The 21,224-nt window shown below is 34.5% G+C and overlaps 2 protein-coding genes across 4 annotated transcripts; one reads left to right on the forward strand and one right to left on the reverse strand.

Moving 5' to 3' along the window:
- The first annotated feature begins 14,349 nt into the window (after positions 1-14,349).
- LOC133777530 (chaperone protein dnaJ 10) lies at positions 14,350-17,436 on the forward strand. 3 transcript variants are annotated; one of them, XM_062217185.1, is made up of 11 exons: positions 14,350-14,504; positions 14,609-14,702; positions 14,955-15,014; positions 15,186-15,268; positions 15,456-15,609; positions 15,780-15,909; positions 15,988-16,146; positions 16,241-16,425; positions 16,527-16,621; positions 16,710-16,857; positions 16,987-17,436. In XM_062217185.1, exons 1-11 carry the CDS (start codon positions 14,494-14,496, stop codon positions 17,065-17,067), a joined length of 1,200 nt encoding a protein of 399 aa, XP_062073169.1. In that variant the 5' UTR covers positions 14,350-14,493; the 3' UTR covers positions 17,068-17,436. The 3 variants fall into 3 exon arrangements, with proteins under 3 accessions (XP_062073169.1, XP_062073170.1, XP_062073171.1); XM_062217187.1 differs by having other exon boundaries at positions 14,353-14,504; positions 16,527-16,607; positions 16,723-16,857; XM_062217186.1 differs by having other exon boundaries at positions 14,350-14,702.
- Positions 17,437-17,545: 109 nt separating this feature from the next.
- On the reverse strand, positions 17,546-20,652 carry LOC133777531 (F-box protein SKP2B). The gene is made up of 5 exons (XM_062217188.1): positions 20,493-20,652; positions 19,490-19,811; positions 18,569-18,917; positions 18,357-18,498; positions 17,546-18,218 (listed from the first exon to the last, which is right to left on the reverse strand). Exons 2-5 carry the CDS (start codon positions 19,756-19,758, stop codon positions 17,863-17,865), a joined length of 1,116 nt encoding a protein of 371 aa, XP_062073172.1. The 5' UTR covers positions 19,759-19,811; positions 20,493-20,652; the 3' UTR covers positions 17,546-17,862.
- Positions 20,653-21,224: the final 572 nt, after the last annotated feature.

Raw genomic sequence — 21,224 nt, forward strand, 5'->3', positions numbered from 1 at the left:
ATTTCTTAGCCCGAGGCATTTTACTGCTTTCCCCGGGATGCCTCTTGCTAGTTTTCTTTTTGCTTGAGGGAGCTTCGGGAGCCTCAGGGGCACTGTATATGTCGAACACGCACTCAGAGTCCATATCTGGAACAGAAGCAAATATTTGAACAATGAGATAGTATAAACAATCAAGTATGTTATGTCAGGAAAAGAAACAAAGAAAATTGTAAGTGAAATACCCGAGCTATCATTACTGGTCGCTACATTATATACTCTACTAGTCTTACACTCACTCTCTGGCATGAAGAAGGTTGAATCTAAATTTGGAGCGTACTTAAAATTGCCGTCCCCGTCAAATAAGTGACAGGGAATTGGCAAGCTATCTAAGAGCGAGAGATCAGTACCGTTCTCATCTGAAGATTCATTGAGGGGCTCGAGAGGTTCGGTGGCCTTCTTTTTCCTTTTTCCCTTTGGGGCGGGGGGAGCAGCAGCCCGCGGGGTGCTGGAAGGTTCCCTGATTGTTACTCCAATGGCCCTCCTCAGAGGGGTTTGTTCCACATCCGGGTACTGCTCGGGAACCTCTCCGCCAGTAGCACTCCCCGCTGTTGACTCCCTCATATCCTGATGAGGGGCCAAAAGGCTGACCAGCCTAAGGTTAGCCTCTGTGACCAAATGCTTGACGCTTTTCTCCACATTAGTCATATTGGCCAAAAGGGTTGATCTTAACTCCATGTCAGAAGTGGGGTCTGGTCGCAGCCATGGGCCTGAAAGGCATTAAAAGTCTAAGAAAGTGTAGAGGAAAAATTAAAGAAAGATTAACGACCAGTGGTACAAAGGTGTTACCTCCTTGAGTAAAGGCCAGATTGTTCGTGACCATGTCAGTCGTAAGGAAATACTCCTGGTAGTACCTCCCCACATTCGATATGTGAGTGGTGTCGGTCAGGAAGGTGCGCCCTGTTTCCTGATGACAAAAGTGAAAAAACCTCGTACTTTCTTGGTTGGGGTTAGACTTGAGGTCGAACAGATAATTAACCTCATGGGGTGATGGCATAGGCCATTTTTTGTGGCTATAAAGGATATAGAGTGCTGCAAGCATTCTATACCCATTGGGAGTTATTTGGAAAGGGGCAACCCCGAAGTAGTTGGCCACCCCTTGGAAAAAAGGATGAAGAGGCAAGGTAGCCCCTGCCTCAATATGGTATCTTGACCAGGCACTGAAAGCGCCTCCAGGAAAATTCGCTCGTTGGTTTTGATTGGGTCGAACTAATGTCACCCCCGGGAGTCCATATTTTCTAATATAGTTGGCGATCATCCTAATCGTCACCCGGATTTTAGGTACAACATACCATTCAACATCTGGTTGAATGGAATTTTGGGGATGAGCATGAGTTTGGATATTTGGGTCAGGAATATTTTCTGCTCGACCACTAGTTGAGGCAATTTCAGCCAGAGGAGCAGGCTAATAAGGATTGGGAGTTTTCTTTTTCTAGGCTTTAGTTTTTGCTCGACCCATTTTTTGAACGAGGGTCGATGGAGTGTTTGAAGTGGCACGAGAAAAGGGAATTTCAGGTATTAGCAACGACGGTTGCTCCTCGTCCTCAAGCAGCTGAGCTAGTAAGTCTTCATCGATGGGTCTTTCTCCTCCCCACAGATCTTGCATGAAAAGCTACGAGCAGAGAAAGGGGGAGGTAAGATATAAAGCTTAAAAGCTTGTGTTAAGAGTTGGAATAACGTTGCTCACGTATAAAAATTAAGATTTTATATGGCAAGCAGCATTCTAAAAAAAACACTAAGTTTTATACGAGCAGTTTGAAAAACAGATTGAAAAGCGGAAGTAAAAAGTTTTTCAGGAAAAAACTTTTTCAACTCCGAAGGGTCGGGAAAAACCCAGTTTTTCAACTAGCTTAAAAATTGAATCTTTACTTCGATTTCATGCCCTAAATCTACAATCTCAACTACCAAACTGGCTCCTAACTCCTACGGAACAATATTTCACTACCCTATCAATCATCTGTCAACATGCAAATAATCCCCATACATTTTCAGCCAAGAACACGAAAGGGTTCAGAAATGAAAGCAAGCATAAAGAAGTTTCGTATGGTAACTCAAAAGACAAGAAAGTTTGTGAAGCTTACTCAGATAAAGATTGAAGTCCGAAGGTGAAAGCTTTTGAACGTCCGAGCGTAGATGCTTGAAAATTTCTGGGCTCTGGAGCACGAATTCTTCAATGTTCTTCAAGAAGGCAAAAGTAGGTAAAAGGTAAAAATGATAACTTGGGGGTTATTTATAAAGACCAAGGCACGTTAAAAGAGGTAATCATGAGTTACTTTTTCTAAGCATGGGGAAGTGAAATGGCCGTTGGACACATTCTTGGGAAACCGAAAAGACTTGATTGGACATGATTGGTCACATTTTTCAAGAAAGCATGGGCAGTTCTGACAGATTTCGTGGGGTATTCGAAGAGTCGGTTTCCTAAGTTTACTTATTGCTGGCCGCAATAAATAAACTTGGGGGGCAAATGTTTACCCAAAAAATGGTTGCTGATGATGTCGTACTTTCTCACACGTGGTTGACACATGGCGAAAGTACTGCTCGACTATCGACCAGAAGTGCACTGCATCGTCAGGGTTAATTTTTGATACGACCAGGCTGGTTGTATAACCTAAGTTATTTCCTTTTTAAGCTGTAATCTTATAATAACTGCGCTGAATATTTCTTCATTATTATCTTGATATGCGATTATTAAGGAAAGATAGGACACGTTAGCATGTGTAACCCTCCTTGAGCCTATAAATATGCATGAAATAGCTCAAGGAAGGGACTTTTGAACTTTTCATTTCCTGAATCTTGTTGCGAAATATTGAGAGAAAAAATAGCTACAGTGAGTTGTTCATGGTCTTATTGTAATACGTCTAAGGTTTGTGAAACTCAAGAACCCTAGTTCTTTGATCACGACTTTAAGATTCAATAATAACAATATCACTAAGTGGACGTAGGTCATTACCATTCTTTGGGGCCGAACCACTATAATTCCTTGGTGTTTTCTTCCTTTCCATTAGATCATTTTTCTCATTCTTGCTTTATACTTTGTCGTACATTTGACTCCGTGTCGTTGGCCAAATCGAGGGTCAAAAAAATTCCCTTTTAATTTGAGAAATAGTGGGGGTGCATCTACTAGCAACATTCCTACAATTAGGAGTAATGCGCATATTGAGGATAGAGAACCAGAACCTGGGAGAAGTAAGAGAGCTAGAGTTTCTAAGGATTATGGTTATGATTTCCGTGTCTATAAATTAGAGGAGGATCCTGCTAACCTCCAAGAAGCTTTGTCTTCTTTAGATGCTGACTCTGGCAAGAAGCCATAAATGATGAGATGGACTCTCTTGAGTCTAACAATACGTGGCACTTAGTTGATTTACCTCCTGGTTGTAAGCCTATAGGTTGTATGTGGATTTTGAAAAAGAAATTGAAACCCGATGGTACTGTTGATAAGTACAAGGCTCGCTTGGTAGGCAAGGGTTTTAGGCAAAGAGAAAATATAGATTTCTTTGACACTTTTTCACCTGTTACAAGAATAACATCCATTAGAGTTTTGATTTCCCTAGCTGCCATTCACAATCTAGTTGTTCACCAAATGGATGTTAAGACTGCTTTTTTTGAGTGGTGAATTAGAAGAGGAGATCTATATGGATCAACCTGAAGGGTTTGTGATCCATGGCCAGGAACATAAGGTTGTAAACTGGATAAGTCTCTATATGGTCTTAAGCAGGCACCTAAGCAATGGCATGAAAAATTTGACAATTTAGTTATCTCAGATGGGTTTAAAGTGAATGAAAGTGACAAATGCATTTATTATAAATCTGAGAATGACATTTGCACTATTGTATGTCTATATGTGGATGACTTGCTCATTTTTGGTTCGAATATCCATGCTGTGAATGCTGTAAAATCTCTGTTATGTGCTAACTTTAATATGAAAGGCCTTGGAGAAGCAAACGTAATCCTTGGTATTAAGATTACTAGGTCTGAAAAGGGAATTTATTTGGATCAATCTCACTACATTGAGAAGATTCTAAAGAAATACAATTACTTTGACTGTAAACCTGCTTGCACACCATATGATCCAAGTGTTAAGTTATTTAAGAACACTGGTGACGGTATGAGACAGTCTGACTATGCGAGCATCATTGGCAGTCTTCGATATGCCACTGTTTGTACGAGACCCGACATTGCTTATGTTGTGGGATTATTGTGCAGGTTTACTAGTAGACCTAGTATAGAGCATTGGCATGCTATTGAAAGGGTCATGAGATACCTTAAGAGAACCATGAACCTTGGATTACATTATCAGAAGTTTCTAGCTGTTCTTGAAGGATATAGTGATGCAGACTGGAACGCTTTGTCAGATGACTCCAAAGTAACAAGTGGCTATATCTTTAGTATAGTTGGTGGAGTTGTTTCTTGGAAATCTAAGAAACATACTATTTTGGCACAATCTACCATGGAGTGTGAAATGATAGCACTAGCTACAGCTAGTGAAGAAGCAGGTTGGCTGAGAAGCCTGCTAGCTGAGATCCCTTTATGGGAAAAACCAATACCAGCTGTGTTGATCCACTGCGATAGTACCGCGGCTATTGCAAAAATTCAGAACTGTTATTACAACGGTAAGAGACGACAGATACGTCGTAAGCATAGTACTGTTAGAGAGTTTCTATCAACAGGAGCTATTAGAGTGGACCATGTACGCACTGATGATAACTTAGCAAATCCTTTGACGAAAGGATTAGCTAGAGGGAAAGTCTATAAAACATCAAAATGAATGGGAATATTGCCCTTAGAATGATGAATCACCCATGATGGTAACCCATCCTAAAGACTGGAGATCCCAAGAACTAGGTTCAATGGGTAATAACAAGTTGTGAAGTGATATGAGTTGGATCATGCTATTGCCATTATAGCATATAGAAGCATGAATTCCTGAAGAGATGAGATGATGAGTTAATAGAAACTCTTAGGGGCTGTTTGTTATATGGGGAAGTGTTGGGATGGGTGGTCATTTGAAGTGTACCCCATGTTTGGTGCAATTTTTTAGGTGGGAAAGTGGTGGGTCCCACAGAGTTTTAGTGGGTAATGTGAATTCTTGTGAAAGGGTGAGTTTTAGATTAACCCACGTGTGAACCCTTGCCACACATTCCCATGACACCCAAAACTTATAACAAACAGCCCCTTAATGAGATCTATACTCTATATGGAGTGGAGTACCGAGCTACAGGAGTACTCTTGATAGACTCACCTATGTGAATGTGGAAGTTGGGCCGCTTCCTATGGAATTTTGGGCAAAATTTCTAGAGCATTCACTATAGTGGGATAGACGTGCATGGCCATTAACGTGATAACTCTACAAAATAGAGTTATTTTACCACTTTTTATGTGTTAATTGTTACTTAGTTCTTGAGTTCTTAATTGATTTATTAAGTTTTTAAGTAATTTTGAATTTATTAGCTTTATTTTAATTTTATAGATTTTTGTGTGTTTTTATAGTTACTTTGTTGTAAAATGTTGGAGTTGATTATTTGACTTATTGTTGTTTAATTTGAGGTAAAAAAATGTGGTATTATCGAGCTTAAATGTTAAATTAAATTAAGTTATAATTAATATTTTCAAATAATTAAATTGATTTATTTTATAGTTGAAAATATTGTATTATGATTTATTTTATACTTATTTTGTAGGAAATTGGTCTATTGGTGCTTGAAAATTAATAAAAGCAAAGAAGGGAAATGTGTAATTTTGAAAGAGATAGCTAAAATATGGCATTTCAGCCACAGTGGGCTCGCCAGAAATAGGCCCAAGGCCCGTTTGCCTCTCCTGCCCCAGCCTTCACATGTTGCCTCTCATCAGCTCCAAGTCTCCTTCACAACCGAAGCTCACCAGCTGGCACCACCTGAAGCCTCCAAAGCTCCAATGCCAGCCGTGTATCTCCATCCGATCTTCAGCTATTGCTCTAAGCAGCCGAAGCACTCCCTCCAGCCTTCAGTTCGGCCCATTGCCCAGCAGCAAAATAGGAGCCAGCAGCCCCATTCGGCCCAATATGAAGCTTCCCAGCCGCATACACTTCAGCATTAGGCCCAACATTCAGCTGCTGCCATTTCCTCCAAAACAGCCACAAAAAGACCCAAAAATCACATTTTCATTCCCAATATTTTTCATTCAAATATCAATTCACTATTCCCTATTTTTCTTACCTAAATAAACATTCCTAATTCATCTTTTTACCCTAGCTTTTCACTAATCTTTTACCCAACCAAACATTTCATCTCTCCAATACTCTTACACTTACTCTATTTATCCTACCACTTCCCAACACAATTAAATTAATCAATTTATTTATTTTAATTTGATTAATTTAATCTCCACATTTTGCTTATAGATAGAGTCTTGTAAGACCATTTGGGGAGCTCTTCTTCTTCATCTTTTCAACATCTTCTACACATATTTTTCTCTCTTTTCTCTACCATTTTCATCTTTTGAAGAGCATGTCAAGTATGTTATTTTGTAATTTTTATCTAGTTATGAGCTTCTAATCTTTTTCAAAGGTTATTAAGATGATGATGAAGCAAAATGTAACTAGATAGTATTTTTTTTATTGTATGTTGATTTCCCATTTGTGTAACATTGTTTATGGATTTTTCTATCAAAGATATGCATTTTTCATCTATTATTGAGTGTTAAAGCATATTACACTTAGTTCTTCATTATGCAAAAAATATGATATTCTTTGATTAAATGTTTTTCATTAAATTGTTCACATCTAATTCTTAGAGCATAAGTATCATATTTTGCCTAAACATAATCTTTTTGATTTCTTGTAGTTTCATTAGGTTGTAACACAACTAATACTTAGAAATTATATCTTATATAAGTGAAGAAAAATCCTATATTTTTGAAAGAGTAACTTGTGCTTGAATAGAAAATATATTTTGAAAAAATATATAGTGTGATTTATTTCAACTATATTAAAACTTGGGAATCAATATACTTATAAATACTATTGAACTTGCATTTTGTGGATTCTAAAATCTTAATAATCTTATTTTATATATCTCATTTGAAAACCATTTTTTCTATTTAATCTTAAATATTTTTATTACTTGTCTTTTATTTTTCTAAAACAAAATCTCATCAAATATTTGGAACTAGGTTAGAATATTATTGCTTTGTTTGAAATAGTTTCTTTTGATGTTAGTCAATTCCCATGGGTTCGACCTCGTACTTACATGAACATTATATTCCGAAACGATTCGTGCACTTGCGAGTTTAATTATTAAAACACCCTCTTTTGGGATCAACATAACGCACGGGCTTTTTGACTACACCCTTGAAAGGTTGGTGCGTGGTACGATGTTAGAAATAGAGTTCAAGACTACGTGTCACTCTAGCATAATCTAAATCGTATTCACTACGCAAATGTTCAAATCGAAAGGTACATTTGTTTATGCATAATTTTATAAATTCTGATATTGCTCGAGAAAAATATTTTTAAAAAATTCAAGTGGGGGTTGTTGAAACTGTTTTGTTAAAAGTTAAAAATGAATTGTTAAAAATTAAAAAAAAAAATTTGTGTGTGATATGGGAAAAGTCCCACATGGATTTGGAATACTCATCCAGGAGTGTATATAAGATGCAAGTGTCATCCATTGGGGTGTGCTCCAAGGAGTACCCAGTTTTGTACAAATAGGTGAGGACTCACACACTTGACCACCACACGCGCGCGCGCCGCCGTCCGACCGACCCGAGCTGAGCTGGCAGGTGGTGTGGTACTTTATTTTTAATTTTTTTTTATTAAGTAATTTTAAAATGATTTATTAAGAAACAATAAGCGTGATCCATTTTAACTGCATATGACCACGATAAATCCTCCCACGATTGAAAAACATTTTCTTACTATTTTATTGAGATCGACTTCTATACATAAGTAAGATCAGAATAACGGTGGAATACATCTTTTTTTTTTTCATAAAAGCATTCTCTTCTAAAATCGAATTTTCTCTAAGTTTTTGAGGGTGTACGAGAGCGAAGCTTTTCGGTACAGAGAGATATTGTATATAGTGGTTGTTTTATCCTGGGGACGACATGGTTGATAGACTGTTGTGCATATTTGGGACAGAGCCAGGAAACGTCTTAAAGAAAGCGACATAGTCCGCGACTAAGCCAAAAATTTGATCGGTAATTCGTTCCAATTTTTATTTCAATTCGTAATTATCAATCACTAAATCAGCTATTAGTTATTATTCAAGCTTAATAATAATATCTTTATTTAGATTGGAGAATTAGCGACAAAAGTATTCAATGTTAAACAAACTTGCGATTTAGTACCTAATTTTATTTTTCCAGGAAAAATACTCATTATCATATTCCTTGTGTCTCCGTAAGTACCGAGCCATTAGTTGTTGACTCGATGGTCGAACTCATAATAATTTTAATTGAATTTAAAATAGGAAAAAACATTTAAAATACATTTTAAAGATATTTAAAACAATTAAAAAACAAAATATTATAAAAATAACTTTTAATTAATTATTATTCTTCTTGATGAATTGATTATAAAATAAAAAAGTAATTAAATAAGTTAAAAAACCAAACTTAAACTAATCGGGTTAAAAAATTGATTTAATCTAATCTAAGCCATTTTTTTAACATGATTAGATGAAAAACAAAATTAAACTAAAGATATAGTTAATGTTATTAGTTATCGTGAAAAAGTTTAATGTATTGTTTATATCGTGGGTATATTCTTCTTTGTTCATCAAAATAAAAGATATGGGTATTTTTTTTGCAGCAAAACAGTATCTGGGTGTTCTTCCTTGTCTATCAAACAAAACTATAAAATTACAAAATAAAATCCCATAGAAATACAGATTAAACCAACAACAATCTTCCATATGAAAATCAGATCATCATTCAACTCAAACAGAATAAAATCAGGTCAAACCAAACCCAATATAAAAACAAACCAAAAATCAGATCAAAAACTCATACAACAACAACAACGAATCACAGATCAAGAACCCAACCCAGATCCAATAGAGTCAGGCCACCGTGAACGTCGGAACGTCATTGCCCCAACCCAGACCCACCGTTGTTAATGGCTGTGTTGCTCCTCGCCGCTTGATGTCGCTCCTCGCACAGATCTCCTCGCCCGATGTAGCCAAGCCAGCCTTAAAGCTCGCGAAGCCCCTCACTCACCTATGTCCGCTGCTTGCCCATCTGACTGCCGAGAACTTCCAGCACACTACCATCGCCCAAGTCGACGAAGCCCCCGGAGTGCCTGCCTTCCATCGTCAAGTTTCTCTGCAGTTGCACAGGGAAATATATAGAAGAAGAAGGAAAGGAGGAGAGAGATTAGAGGATTTGATATTTTTTTTTTTTTTGAGATCTGAAGAAGAACGTTTTAGGGAGAAGCTGGATCTTTTTTATTATTTGTATTTATTTTCTTTATTTAGCTTTAATTATTTTTATATTAATTAACATTATTTCTGAATTATTTTTCTATTTTAAAATATATCTTTTTTAAATTATGAGTAGACCAATTATAGTACGACACGTGTAAACTCAATCAACATTTAAAGGTTCTGTTACATAACATAACATTTTGTATTTTTCCTAAGAAAAAAAAAATTGAATACTAAATTGTAAATTTTATTAATTATCAAGTATTTTTGCCCTAATTCTACTTTAAATTTTTATAAAATCTTTAAAGTTATTTCTAAAATTAAAAAAAAAATTCCAATATTTTTTTCAGAAAAAGTTCTAAGCACAACTGACTTATGTTTGTTCACATTTAAATTTTTCTATAAATGTTCACATTGTTAATTCTTTCTAAAATCTTATAAGTTGTTTATGCAAGGAGGCAGTAGCATATATCAAGAACACATTGAAGAAGCTCTTGAGAAATTAAGTACTAGAGCATGGGTATTAACTTCTATTCTCACAATTTTATTTGATTATTATTTTTTGTTTAAAAAAGTCATCACTAATCTTGTACTCTTTCTATTAAGAATTGAATTAAGTTGCAACATTTTTGTGGGCAGGGTGCTCCCTCTCACTCTTTATTCCATCAGTTGATGTTGGATAAGAATTGCAATGAAGTGTTGTTTGTCCTTGTCTTAGATGATAATATTTATATCTAGGAGATGGTTTAATCGTACAATGCAAAACAAGGGTACCTTGGAAACACAGCCCAAGTTCTCCCTTTAATTTGTCTCATCTGAATTGGCTGTTATTATATATGAGTTTACCTTTTATCTTAGAGTTTTGTTAAGAAATAATAAATGTAGATTAGCGCTTAATATTAAACTGTAATAAAATAACCAGAACTCATTCAAAAACATAAATTTTTTATGTGGTTCAATGATTAAAATTCACCAAATCTACGAGTCAATATTATTTTTTATGTATCAGTGATTATATATACATATGATATATAATTAATACAGATTATTCTCATATACATTTGGATATGATTTGATAACATAATAAATACGTTCATGCTCTCTTGGGTAATAAATGACATAAAGCGATACAACCTGGTCATTAATGAGCATATAAAGAATCCCTGACTCTTGGGATCCTTCAGTATGCGTTATGTCTAATTCATCACGAGTTGCATATCTCACCCGAGCTCATGCTTTGACAGCTATCTGACTCCAAGCTTGTGTTCGACAACTATCTTACTCTTATCTCATAATGAATTCTGGACGTCTAATATTATGTCTGGCCATTATGAATCTCGAGTTGCTCACATGATTAATAATCAGATATTCTACATGATTATCTTTCTACGTATTTACCTGTTAGTTATACCCTAACTGAATGAGTGAACTCGTATTAAAATCAGGGTACAACATGTTTAATAACTTATTTGATGATGGCAACAGGATACCACAATATTAGTTACAATTTTTTTAAGTTTTACATTGTATTATAACCAATTACCCATATTCTCAGTAATATAGGTGGTTGGCCGCCCATATTTGCAGTAATATGATAAGTAGTCACCCAAAAATTAAACACATATGCCAGAGTAACCAAATATCAATTTCTTATTTTTAGATTGTATAGTAAGCGGTCACCCATATTTACATTAATATATGTAACATGTTACCTTAATGGTAATACATTATGTAACTCGAATTTATATATATTAAAAAAACTTGAAGGTAACCTATTTGTAACCGGTTACTTAATCCAGATTTAAGGGAAAAAAACTGATTTGAATTTTTTTTTACATATAGTAAAAAAAAATTGAAAAAGAAATTACATACATCAATAAGAAAAAAATAATAAAATAATTATATAATATATACATATATAAAATATATATGAAATTATACATATATTCATGACACAATTGACCTTAAGAACACAAATCAACTAATGTTATTGATTTTATCAACCTTATGCAACAGACCACATATCATAACAAACATGTAGTATATTAAAATTGATTCAACAGAGACTAATCTTTAACTATTAAATACCAATCACTATTTTCTTTTAATAGAAGTTAGATACAATTAAAAAAAACTAGAAAATATAAAATAAAACTAAGAAAAATATAACAATTAGAAATCAAGAATTTCAAGAATTAAGAATTCTATATCTTTAATTTTCCCCTATGTTCTTCCATAAGCATCTTTCATCATCTTCATTGTAATGTTCTAGTTCCTAATCAGGGGTTCTTAAATATTCACAAGGTTTTTCTAAATCACAAGTGAATCTAACCAATTGATCAATTCCAATATTCCTATAAGGGGGTTTGTGGAAGTAGAGTTAGAGGTGGTTTAGATTAAGGGAATGTGAAACCCAAATGTTTAAAAAGGGTAAATTACCATTAAATCAAGCTAAAAATTTGGACTCACTTGGAAACACAAACCACCAAACTATTAAAAATAAATTTACCAAACATGAGTTAGATTTGACATTCACATTTCTACCAAACTAAACCCTCATACCAAACACCCCATAAATAATTTAAATCTATCAATAGCATTAAGTCTAGCCCTAATTTGACTACCTAGGGTGATTAGGTATATTCCTATACATCATAAACACAAATCAACATAAACAGGTTAATCCAAGGTTATATTGATTATGTTTAATTTAGATTTTCTCGTCCAAGTTCCACCTAAATTACTAATTCGATTTCAAAATTGATCACTCTTTGAAAAACATTAAGCACAAATCAATATTAATAATTAATATCAACATCAAAATAAGGAATTAAGAAGAAAACTTACTTATAAACATAGAGTTCCATTAAAGCTAAGAAAAAGAATTTAGTTCATCATCTTAAAACAAAATATCGAACAAGAATAACAATTGATGGTTTAAAATTCAAAATAACAAGATAAAATAAAGAAGAAGAAGAAGAAAAGATGAAACTAGATAGGATGATCCGTCTTCAATATTCAAAATCCAATATTCTCTTGTGTTTTTCTCCCAAAAAATGTACTTTCCACATTCAGATATGATCTCATATCCTTACCCTAATGAAAATTATGAATTTGCCCTTAAATAGGCTTCAAAAAGTCCTTAAAATACGCCTTAGTCGTGACTCCCCACGAGCCCACACAGTAATTTCACGTGCTCACGTAGAGTTTATTGTCCAAAATATTTTTCTTGATTCGACATTTCACAGTAAAACGGGCATAACTCCAAATGAGATTATTCAAAATAATTTAGAAATCTGAGAAAGAGATCCACAACTTATATTTTAAGAGTTTTTCCCTAGAAAATGCATAATCATAGTCGAAATTATGATTGAAGTTTCAGCTTTGCGCAACAACTACCAAGTTAATTCAAGACTTAACATAAAATCTTCCATTGATCTCTAGCTTCATATTTTTTCTAAAATTTTCCATTAAAAATACTAAATTAATTGTTAACAATAAAACTTAAAGAAAATAAAACTAGAACTCACTAAACTAATCAAAATCCTTAGAAAAAGTAATGAAAATAACTCAATTTCATAGAGTTAACAACTAACACTAAATTTTGACCAAAACTATGACATAATTCCATATAGTTACAAAAATATGGGACACAAATCCCATTTATTCAATTAATATAGGAAAAACATCATAAAAATGACAAAGTTAAAACTCTCCTATATTTACACAAAGTGAAAAAAAAGAACACTATCTAATTTTTTAGGGTTATTTTCAGCTGCGGTCTCATTCTTTACACTTTGTAACACTTATGTCCCAAAATTAATTTTATATCAATTAGGTCCCCAACATTTTCAACTTGTATCATTTAGATCCCTAAATGCTATTTTTGTTTGTTTTTTCTTTGAAAATACATAAAAAAAAATATAATATAAATGGTGAATCATTCTTAAAATATTTGGATATTTAATTTATGACAATAACAAACATGACATGAGAAAAAAATATTTCTACAGCACTTTTAAAAATATTTAATATTTTTATAAATTAAATTAATATTTTATTAAAAAAATATTATTACCTACATTGTTATTTTATAATTAATATTAATAACTATGTTATATCGATTATATTGATATTATAAATTTTTATTATGTTTATACATTTTTATTTCATACATTCTTTTTAAAACTTAATAATAGTGTATATAAAGTTATTTATGTGCATATATATAATTAGTTATAAGTTGTATTATATAAAAAATTTGCAAAATAAAAAATAAATATGTATATTATAAATATTGATAATCTCGTGATGTTCAATTATTAATATTAAAAATTTACAGGTAATAATTTTTTTTAATGAAAAACTAATTTAATTTATAAAGAAATTTCAATATCATGATTGGTATTATTATAAATTATTTTTTTTAAGATTAATTCATAAATTTTTATATTTTATTTATATATTTTGAAAGAAAAAAGAAATAAAAATATTATTTATGAGTCTAAATAATATGATTTGAAAAAATTAGAAACCTAATTGATACAAAATTAATTTTTAAGAACTAAATGTTAGAAATGATAAAAAATTAAGACGACAAAAAAAAAAAAAAAAAACCAATTTTCTCTTATGGTTTAGGCGAGGAATGTCTGTTGAGAAAATTTGCTTCTCTACCTGAAAAGGATAGAAGTTTACCATTTCTTTCAGGCCTGATTCTAAGGCCCGGTCAAAGAAAAGAGGGCCCCAATGATCAGAGCCTTTGTAAGGACCCTACTAGGCCATAATTTAGAGGGACAAGTCATGCTCAAGGCCCAATTAATATGTTGACCCACGTGGATCCCACTCACACAGTGGAGTGACACAAGGCCTGCATCAGAACAAACCCAGCCCACAGACAGCTCTGAACTCTTTTTTTTTTTCTTTTTAATTGAAAAACGAATGATAAGCGCCACTATGGTGACAGTTAAAATAGTGTAAATGCTCCCGCGGAAAGGCAGTTTGAAGGATTAGTTTATTGGTGTGAGCACTGGAAAGGCAACTAAGCTCGTGGGGCTCCCTCATGTCCTCAATGTCACCCATCTTTCTTTCTTTCTTTCTTTCTTACTTACCACTTTTCTTTCCCATCTTTCTCTCAGTAGTATAGTCCTTCGATCTGACTCTCAGCTTCTAACCAGAGCCACCATGGTAAAGGAAACCGAGTACTATGATGTCCTTGGTGTCACTCCTTCTGTTTCTGAGGAAGAAATTCGCAAGGCTTATTATCTCAAGGTTCATTATTTGCCATTTTGATCAATTTTATGAAAATATGTGGATTTTTTTTATAAAAAAAATATAACAAAACAAATCTCAATTACCTGTGTGTATCAAGTTTTCTTATCCTTATCTTGCGTTACTCACGTGATTGCCATACCTTTACATTGCTTTGCTCATATAGGGACCAAATTGTTCATTGATATTATTTTTCTTAAGTGATATAGTTGAAAGAAAATAATATGATCCAAAATGGTATATGTTGTATAGGCAAGGCAAGTTCATCCAGATAAAAATCCAAACGATCCTCAGGCTGCTGAAAGATTTCAGGCAAGTCACTCTGACACAATCAAGTGTTTACTTTTATACCTATTCAAGAAAAATAAGGAAAAGGGTGTGTCAACTTTATCTAATTGTAGTTTACGGAGGGGGGGGGGGGGGGGGGGGTTTATCAGGATCCAGCCTATTATAATTTTTCCTTAATTGTAAATGTTGGCGCAGGTACTAGGTGAGGCTTACCAAGTTTTAAGTGATCCAGTGCAAAGAGATGCATATGATCGTAATGGAAAGTACAGCATATCAAGGTAATTTCTCATTTTTCTATGCCTATATTATATAATATCTACTTTATTGTAAAACAAATGGAATTGAAAGAACACGCGGAACTACTTACCGGACTCGACAATCGAGCAACTTGCTCAGCTAATCAAACTCTTTACTGAACTGATTATAGTAATACTAAGCTCATATCCTTGTAATTGTACTTTGAAGGGAAACCATGCTTGACCCTACAGCGGTATTTGCTCTTCTATTTGGAAGTGAATTGTTTGAAGACTATGTAGGACATCTAGCAGTGGCATCAATGGCTTCTTCTGAACTAGTTGGAGAAAGTGAAAACCCTGGGAAACTACATGATAAGTTGAAGGCAAGTATGTTCTAAAAAACATTACACGTTGAAAATTTTCTGACCCGAAGTCTCTTCAAAGGTTCATGATTTTTCATCATATTCAAACACAAACATGTAGGTTCTTACTAGTTTGGATTGAATTAGAGTTCAGAACAAACTTTTTATAAACTTAATATTGGTTAATGAAGGCTGTCCAACGAGAAAGAGAAGAAAAGCTAGCAAGGTTATTGAAAGATTTTCTAAATCAGTATGTTCAAGGTGACAAAGAAGGGTTCATAAGACACGCCGAATCTGAAGCGAAACGACTTTCTGATGCAGGTTTGATTAAGGTACCTTTTAGTTTTCTATGGCTAGCTAGTAACAAGTTATTTCATACTAGACGCTTATATTATGCAGCTTTTGGAATTGAAATGTTAAACACCATCGGCTACATATACTCGAGGCAAGCAGCACTAGAGCTTGGAAAGAAAGCCATATTCCTTGGAGTGCCATTCTTGGCTGAGTGGGTTCGCAACAAAGGACATTTCTGGAAGTCCCAGCTAACTGCTGCAAAAGGTGTGTGCGTACAGCGTACTATATATCATTGTATATGCTTTCATGCTTCATGGTTGGCTTGATTGATCTTATGACGTAAACAAACAACATTCAGGTGCCTTTCAGTTATTACAACTCCAGGAAGACCTGCGTAGAAATTTTAAGATGGAGGGAAATGGAAGTGGCCACGAAAACGATTTAGAATCCCACATTCGCTTAAACAAAGACACACTTATGAACTCGTTGTGGAAGTTGAATGTTGTTGATATTGAAGTAACCCTTTTACATGTTTGCCAATTGGTGAGAGCCATTGTTTTTCATTGTCCAAGAGCGTTCATTATAAAGCAATCCTCTCTCTATTATATACATATTATATGCATGTATCTACATGTGATTTTCAGGTGCTCAAGGAGAATAATGTTAAGAGAGAAGAACTTAAAGTTCGTGCTGTGGCTCTCAAATTACTAGGCAAGATGTTTCAGGTCAAATACTTGCAGTATTCTTTTCTCAAAACAACACTAAATTTTTATATTTAAATAGAAATAACAGATACATTAGCCATGTTGGTACTTAAAGTTTTAAAGATTATGGCGTCAGGAGGAAAAACATGCTCGAAATGGCGGGACTTCCAGAAGGAAGAATGAAGCTGATACTGACGATGATGACAGCAGCTCTGACAGTGAAGAAGACTCACCAAGACCACTCTCGTATCGAACACCATTTCTAACTCAGGCAAGTAATCCGTATGAAATTATATACTTACTTCAAAGTGTTACTTAAGCAATGGACAACATTTCATTCAGTGATGCATGTATTGAAGATAATAAATTGAGCTTGGTCAACTATTTTCTGTTGTGGCAGGGAATTGGTAGACTCTTTAGATGCCTTTGCAACCCAGCGTTCGATGTGGACGATGAAGAGATTGTGTACAAAAGCAAATGAGTTATCAATACACATCAACCATCCAGTACTCAATGCTGTTCCTTGTGAAATGACAACATAACTTTGTATTCTGCTACCATTAATGAACTAAGAGCTAAAGTCCAACAATTGGGTGTATATCACGAAATAAATATAAGAAAAGGTTTCACGTGCATTGATGGAATTTTCCACTCCAACTTTGAGTTCTTAGAACGGAGCAAGCTCTTAATTTGTGTTTTTATTTTCTGTATTGTTTTACAACAACACATAATTGTCATCTCATTCTATGTCACATCTCTGCTAGCCAACTTCTCAATGTGTAGTATTTGACATGGACCTTCTGATTGCAAACATTTACTACTTTTACAAGCAAATGAAATTCTTTTCGTATGGGTTTTGCGATCTTTCAATCACTGACCAACAAGTCTGGATTCGAAAGGAAGATAGATATATCTTATAGTTAAACCGATTTCAATCTCTTTAAGCCTGGTACTCAATATTCATCTTAGATATGGTTGTAACTTTACCGTTGAAATGGACAAATAGTTCAATAACACGATGAGATTATGCCACCACACTCGCACATAACATACACTACTGGGCCTAGAAAGCTTGGAACAACCACCCAGTTTTCCCACTTCATAAATGAAAATCTGGCAAAAGTAAAATATAAGTATTTTTCATAGTCTGCAGGTTCAGAAAAACACTTGCAGCTACGTTCTGAACATTTTGACACATAACACGTATCTATCTACAAGGGAAAGACACTTCTTTATGGAGTGTCCAAAGGCCACTTTTGACATAGTCCAGTGAGTTTTAATGAGCTGAAGGATGCAACATGGTGGGGCTGCGGAACTGAGCTTGAAAAGCGCATGCACAGTGAACAGATGTTAAGTTCAAACAGCCACTCATGATGAGTGAATGCCTGCCTGAACAAGTATGAAGCGATGGAAATGTGTCGCACACTGCTTGAACAGCCGGAGGGGTAAGCGCCGTGCATTGGCTAATGTTCAGAGTTTTAAGGCCCTCCTCCTCGTCCCATGTTTCAGGCTTGTTCTTCACTCGACTCTGGGCCAAAGAATACATTGCTTTGTCCGTGATGTTTTGGCAGTAGTACAGCCCAAGGGATCTGAGATGAACACACCTATTTGCCAAAGCTATCACACTATCGTCTGAAAAAACCAAATGTGGAAAGGGTTAAAACTTAAATAATCATTATCATCAAAATGAGAAATAAAACCAAGTTAAAAAGAATTATTATAATTACAATGGCCTTTCAAAACCAGTTCATGATCTTAATTCGTTAGTACCCGTTATAAGAACACATCCGCACAAGTCAACTGATCTGAGATCAGGGCAACCATATGCTAAGCTCATAACTCCAACATCACTGACATTTTCACACCATCCAAGATTTAAAGACTGCAACTGATTGCAGTAACGCCCAATAGCCTGAACATAATATAGAAATTTGTAAGAACAATCTCAGATTAAACATGGAGGAACTTGGAAGAGCTTATACCTGCAGAGCCCTGTCTGTTGCAGTTTTCACACATCCACAAAGATTGAAAACTTTTAAGTTTCTGCAACAACTAGCAAGATGTGCAAGAGCAACGTCACTGAAAGCAGGGCAGCCACTGATATTGAGCTTAGTAAGGTTTTGACAACCACGAGCCAAAGCATATAGGGAATCATCACTAAGCTTGAAGCTTTTACTGAGATCAAGGACCTGCAGATCATGACAGAAGTTTGCTATAGCCTCAACAGCATTGTCCTTAAGTTGTGGTTTATCCTGACGCAGAATCAGAGTATGCAGTTTTGTGAATTTAGGAGCAAGTGATAGGACCAAGTTGTTCATATTCTTGGTACACCTAAACAAAGAAGATAGCAGCTCGAGATGATTAGATGGACATTCACGACCACGCTAAATATCGATTTTTGAAGCATAAATAACTTGCTTTCTAGAAAAATATAAATTATCGATCATCCTAACTTGTTATACAAAACTTTAAAAACTGTACAAAGTTATACAGCACCCCCAGAATCAAATTCTGAGAAAACGTTAGATTCTAATTATGACTTTATTGTCTCTAATTAACTAGAAAAGAAGATATTTCTCTAAGATGAATTCGAACTACTTTCATGTTGTTATTATTAGAGCAAGTCCTATAAACAACTATAAAAAAATAAAAGGGCATGCCAAAAGAGACTTTAATTAACAAAAGCCCTAGCTGGCTAATGAATTAGAAAAACTTCCAACTCAATAACTCTTGTGCTACAAACAATTTTCCTCCAATCTTTTCTGAAGCAAATTCAACAAATTTTAATTAGTTTTACACTTTAAGTCTTAGATTCAACAAGGTTGCAAAAACTTGACTCGTAAAACACCGCTTAAGATCACATAAAAGTGAGAAATAAACTGAACAAGGCATTCAAACATTACCATGAAAGAGAGAGATGGGTGAGTCCGAGGCAAATAGCATCTCTCCAACCACGACACACCCCAGAAGCCATGATCACCGTCTGATCATCCACAAGCGAAACGATTTGCAACAACAGCTCCATAGGAATATCCTTCCAATCAGTGATAACCCCACCTTCCATGTTCACTTTTCCACCACTCCGATCACCACCACCGACCATCATAAGCTTCTCGAAGCTGACGTTCAAGTCCTCAGCAGCACCCTGGTTGTTCTTCTCTTTTCTTACCATTTTATTACGTGTCACCTTAACTCTCACCGCCTCAATGAGATGGCTCCTCGTTTCTGCCACCAGCCAAAAAGAAAATATAAACATAAAATAAAATTAGATAGGGCTAAACAAAATTCGATACTTCGAAAAACGACAAGAAACATGATAGCCCAACTCCACCAGCCCAGGTGTCGACAACATATGAAATTTACAGAGAAACAAATATCTCAATCAGAATCCATATATGTTTCAAGGATAATTACGCAAATATCATATCACATCTTCCAATCACTCTTCAATAAATTTTTAACTTGAAATACAGAACAGTCGCACGAGTTTTTTTAAAAGGGAAAAAAAAGCAGACAGAAATTGATTGAAATATAATACATACATATATATTTTTAAGGCTTTAGAAAAACGAAAAGGAGAAAAGGGTACTTATTTCATTAGCTAAAGATTTAAAAGATATTCATTTAAACATGATCATGGTTTAATAATTAAGAGAATGATGCATGAAACCGTGAAGTCTAAACCAAACCATTTTAAAGATTGAGAAACCAATACCAAATATTTTGATCAAACTAGAATATGAAGTATTCAGACCCAGTTTTGAGTTTTCCAGTTTAATAAATAATAATAATAAAAAAAAAACAGAACAGCAGTAATAGATTACCAGAAACTTCTAAATAGTTGTGAATGAAAACGTTATAAAAAGTAAACAAGACTAAAAGAGTGTTGTGTTGATCAATTCAAACCTGAGTTGGACTCAATTCAGAAACTTGGGTTTGGTTTGATTTGGTTTATTTGTGTCAAGATTTATGACAAAAGAGAAGGCGAGGGAGAAAGGGACGAGAATTGAAATATGGATGGCTTCTGCTGCTTTTAGTTTCTCAGGGACCGAAAAAAAGAGAAGAATTTAAAAAAAAAAAAAAATACAAAAAAAAAATAGAAAGAAGGAGAAGCGTATTCGTATAGTATTGGGAACAAGCGACGCGTATGATGCCACGTGGAGGTGTCATGATCAGTTTATGTGTGATGTGATTAGTAGGACCTACCCTCGTTGGGCTCTGTAAAGTAGGATGATTTGATTACTTGAATATGACTTTCGTTTGCTTTTTTTTCTTTTCCTTTTTCCTTTCTTTTCTTAAAAAAATAAAACTTACAAATAGATTAGGGACGAAGAAGAATTTGAGGATTTATATGATCATTTGTCCCCCAATTTATATATTGTGACGACGGTTATTGATTATTTCTGTAGTTATTAAATTCCAAAAAAAAAAATCCTTTATTTATTTATTTATTAATCTTATGAATATGGTAGGAATGAATTGAGCATAATAAAAGGTCAGGGTGAGAGAAAGAGGACAATGCGATGGAATGGAGAGGGAGTGGGTTCGGCTGGACATCTGGAAGGTTCCATTTGTTTAAAACCGAAACCGCAGCTCAAAGAAATTCCAATTTTATATTCGAGTCCATATTGAGGACTT

Source organism: Humulus lupulus, chromosome 5, assembly GCF_963169125.1.
Source record: "Humulus lupulus chromosome 5, drHumLupu1.1, whole genome shotgun sequence".
Classification (NCBI taxonomy): Eukaryota; Viridiplantae; Streptophyta; class Magnoliopsida; order Rosales; family Cannabaceae; genus Humulus; species Humulus lupulus.

Coding starts and splice junctions, on each gene's coding strand:
- LOC133777531 (XM_062217188.1), bottom strand. CDS start 19,758: ATGGTAAGAAAAGAGAAGAACAACCAGGGTGCTGCTGAGGACTTGAAC. Junction 18,499..18,568: donor CAACAGACAGGGCTCTGCAG/GTATAAGCTCTT, acceptor TATTATGTTCAG/GCTATTGGGCGTTACTGCAA. Junction 18,219..18,356: donor CGGATGTGTTCTTATAACGG/GTACTAACGAAT, acceptor TGGTTTTTTCAG/ACGATAGTGTGATAGCTTTG.
- LOC133777530 (XM_062217185.1), top strand. Junction 15,015..15,185: donor AGGCTGCTGAAAGATTTCAG/GCAAGTCACTCT, acceptor ATGTTGGCGCAG/GTACTAGGTGAGGCTTACCA. Junction 16,858..16,986: donor GAACACCATTTCTAACTCAG/GCAAGTAATCCG, acceptor CTGTTGTGGCAG/GGAATTGGTAGACTCTTTAG.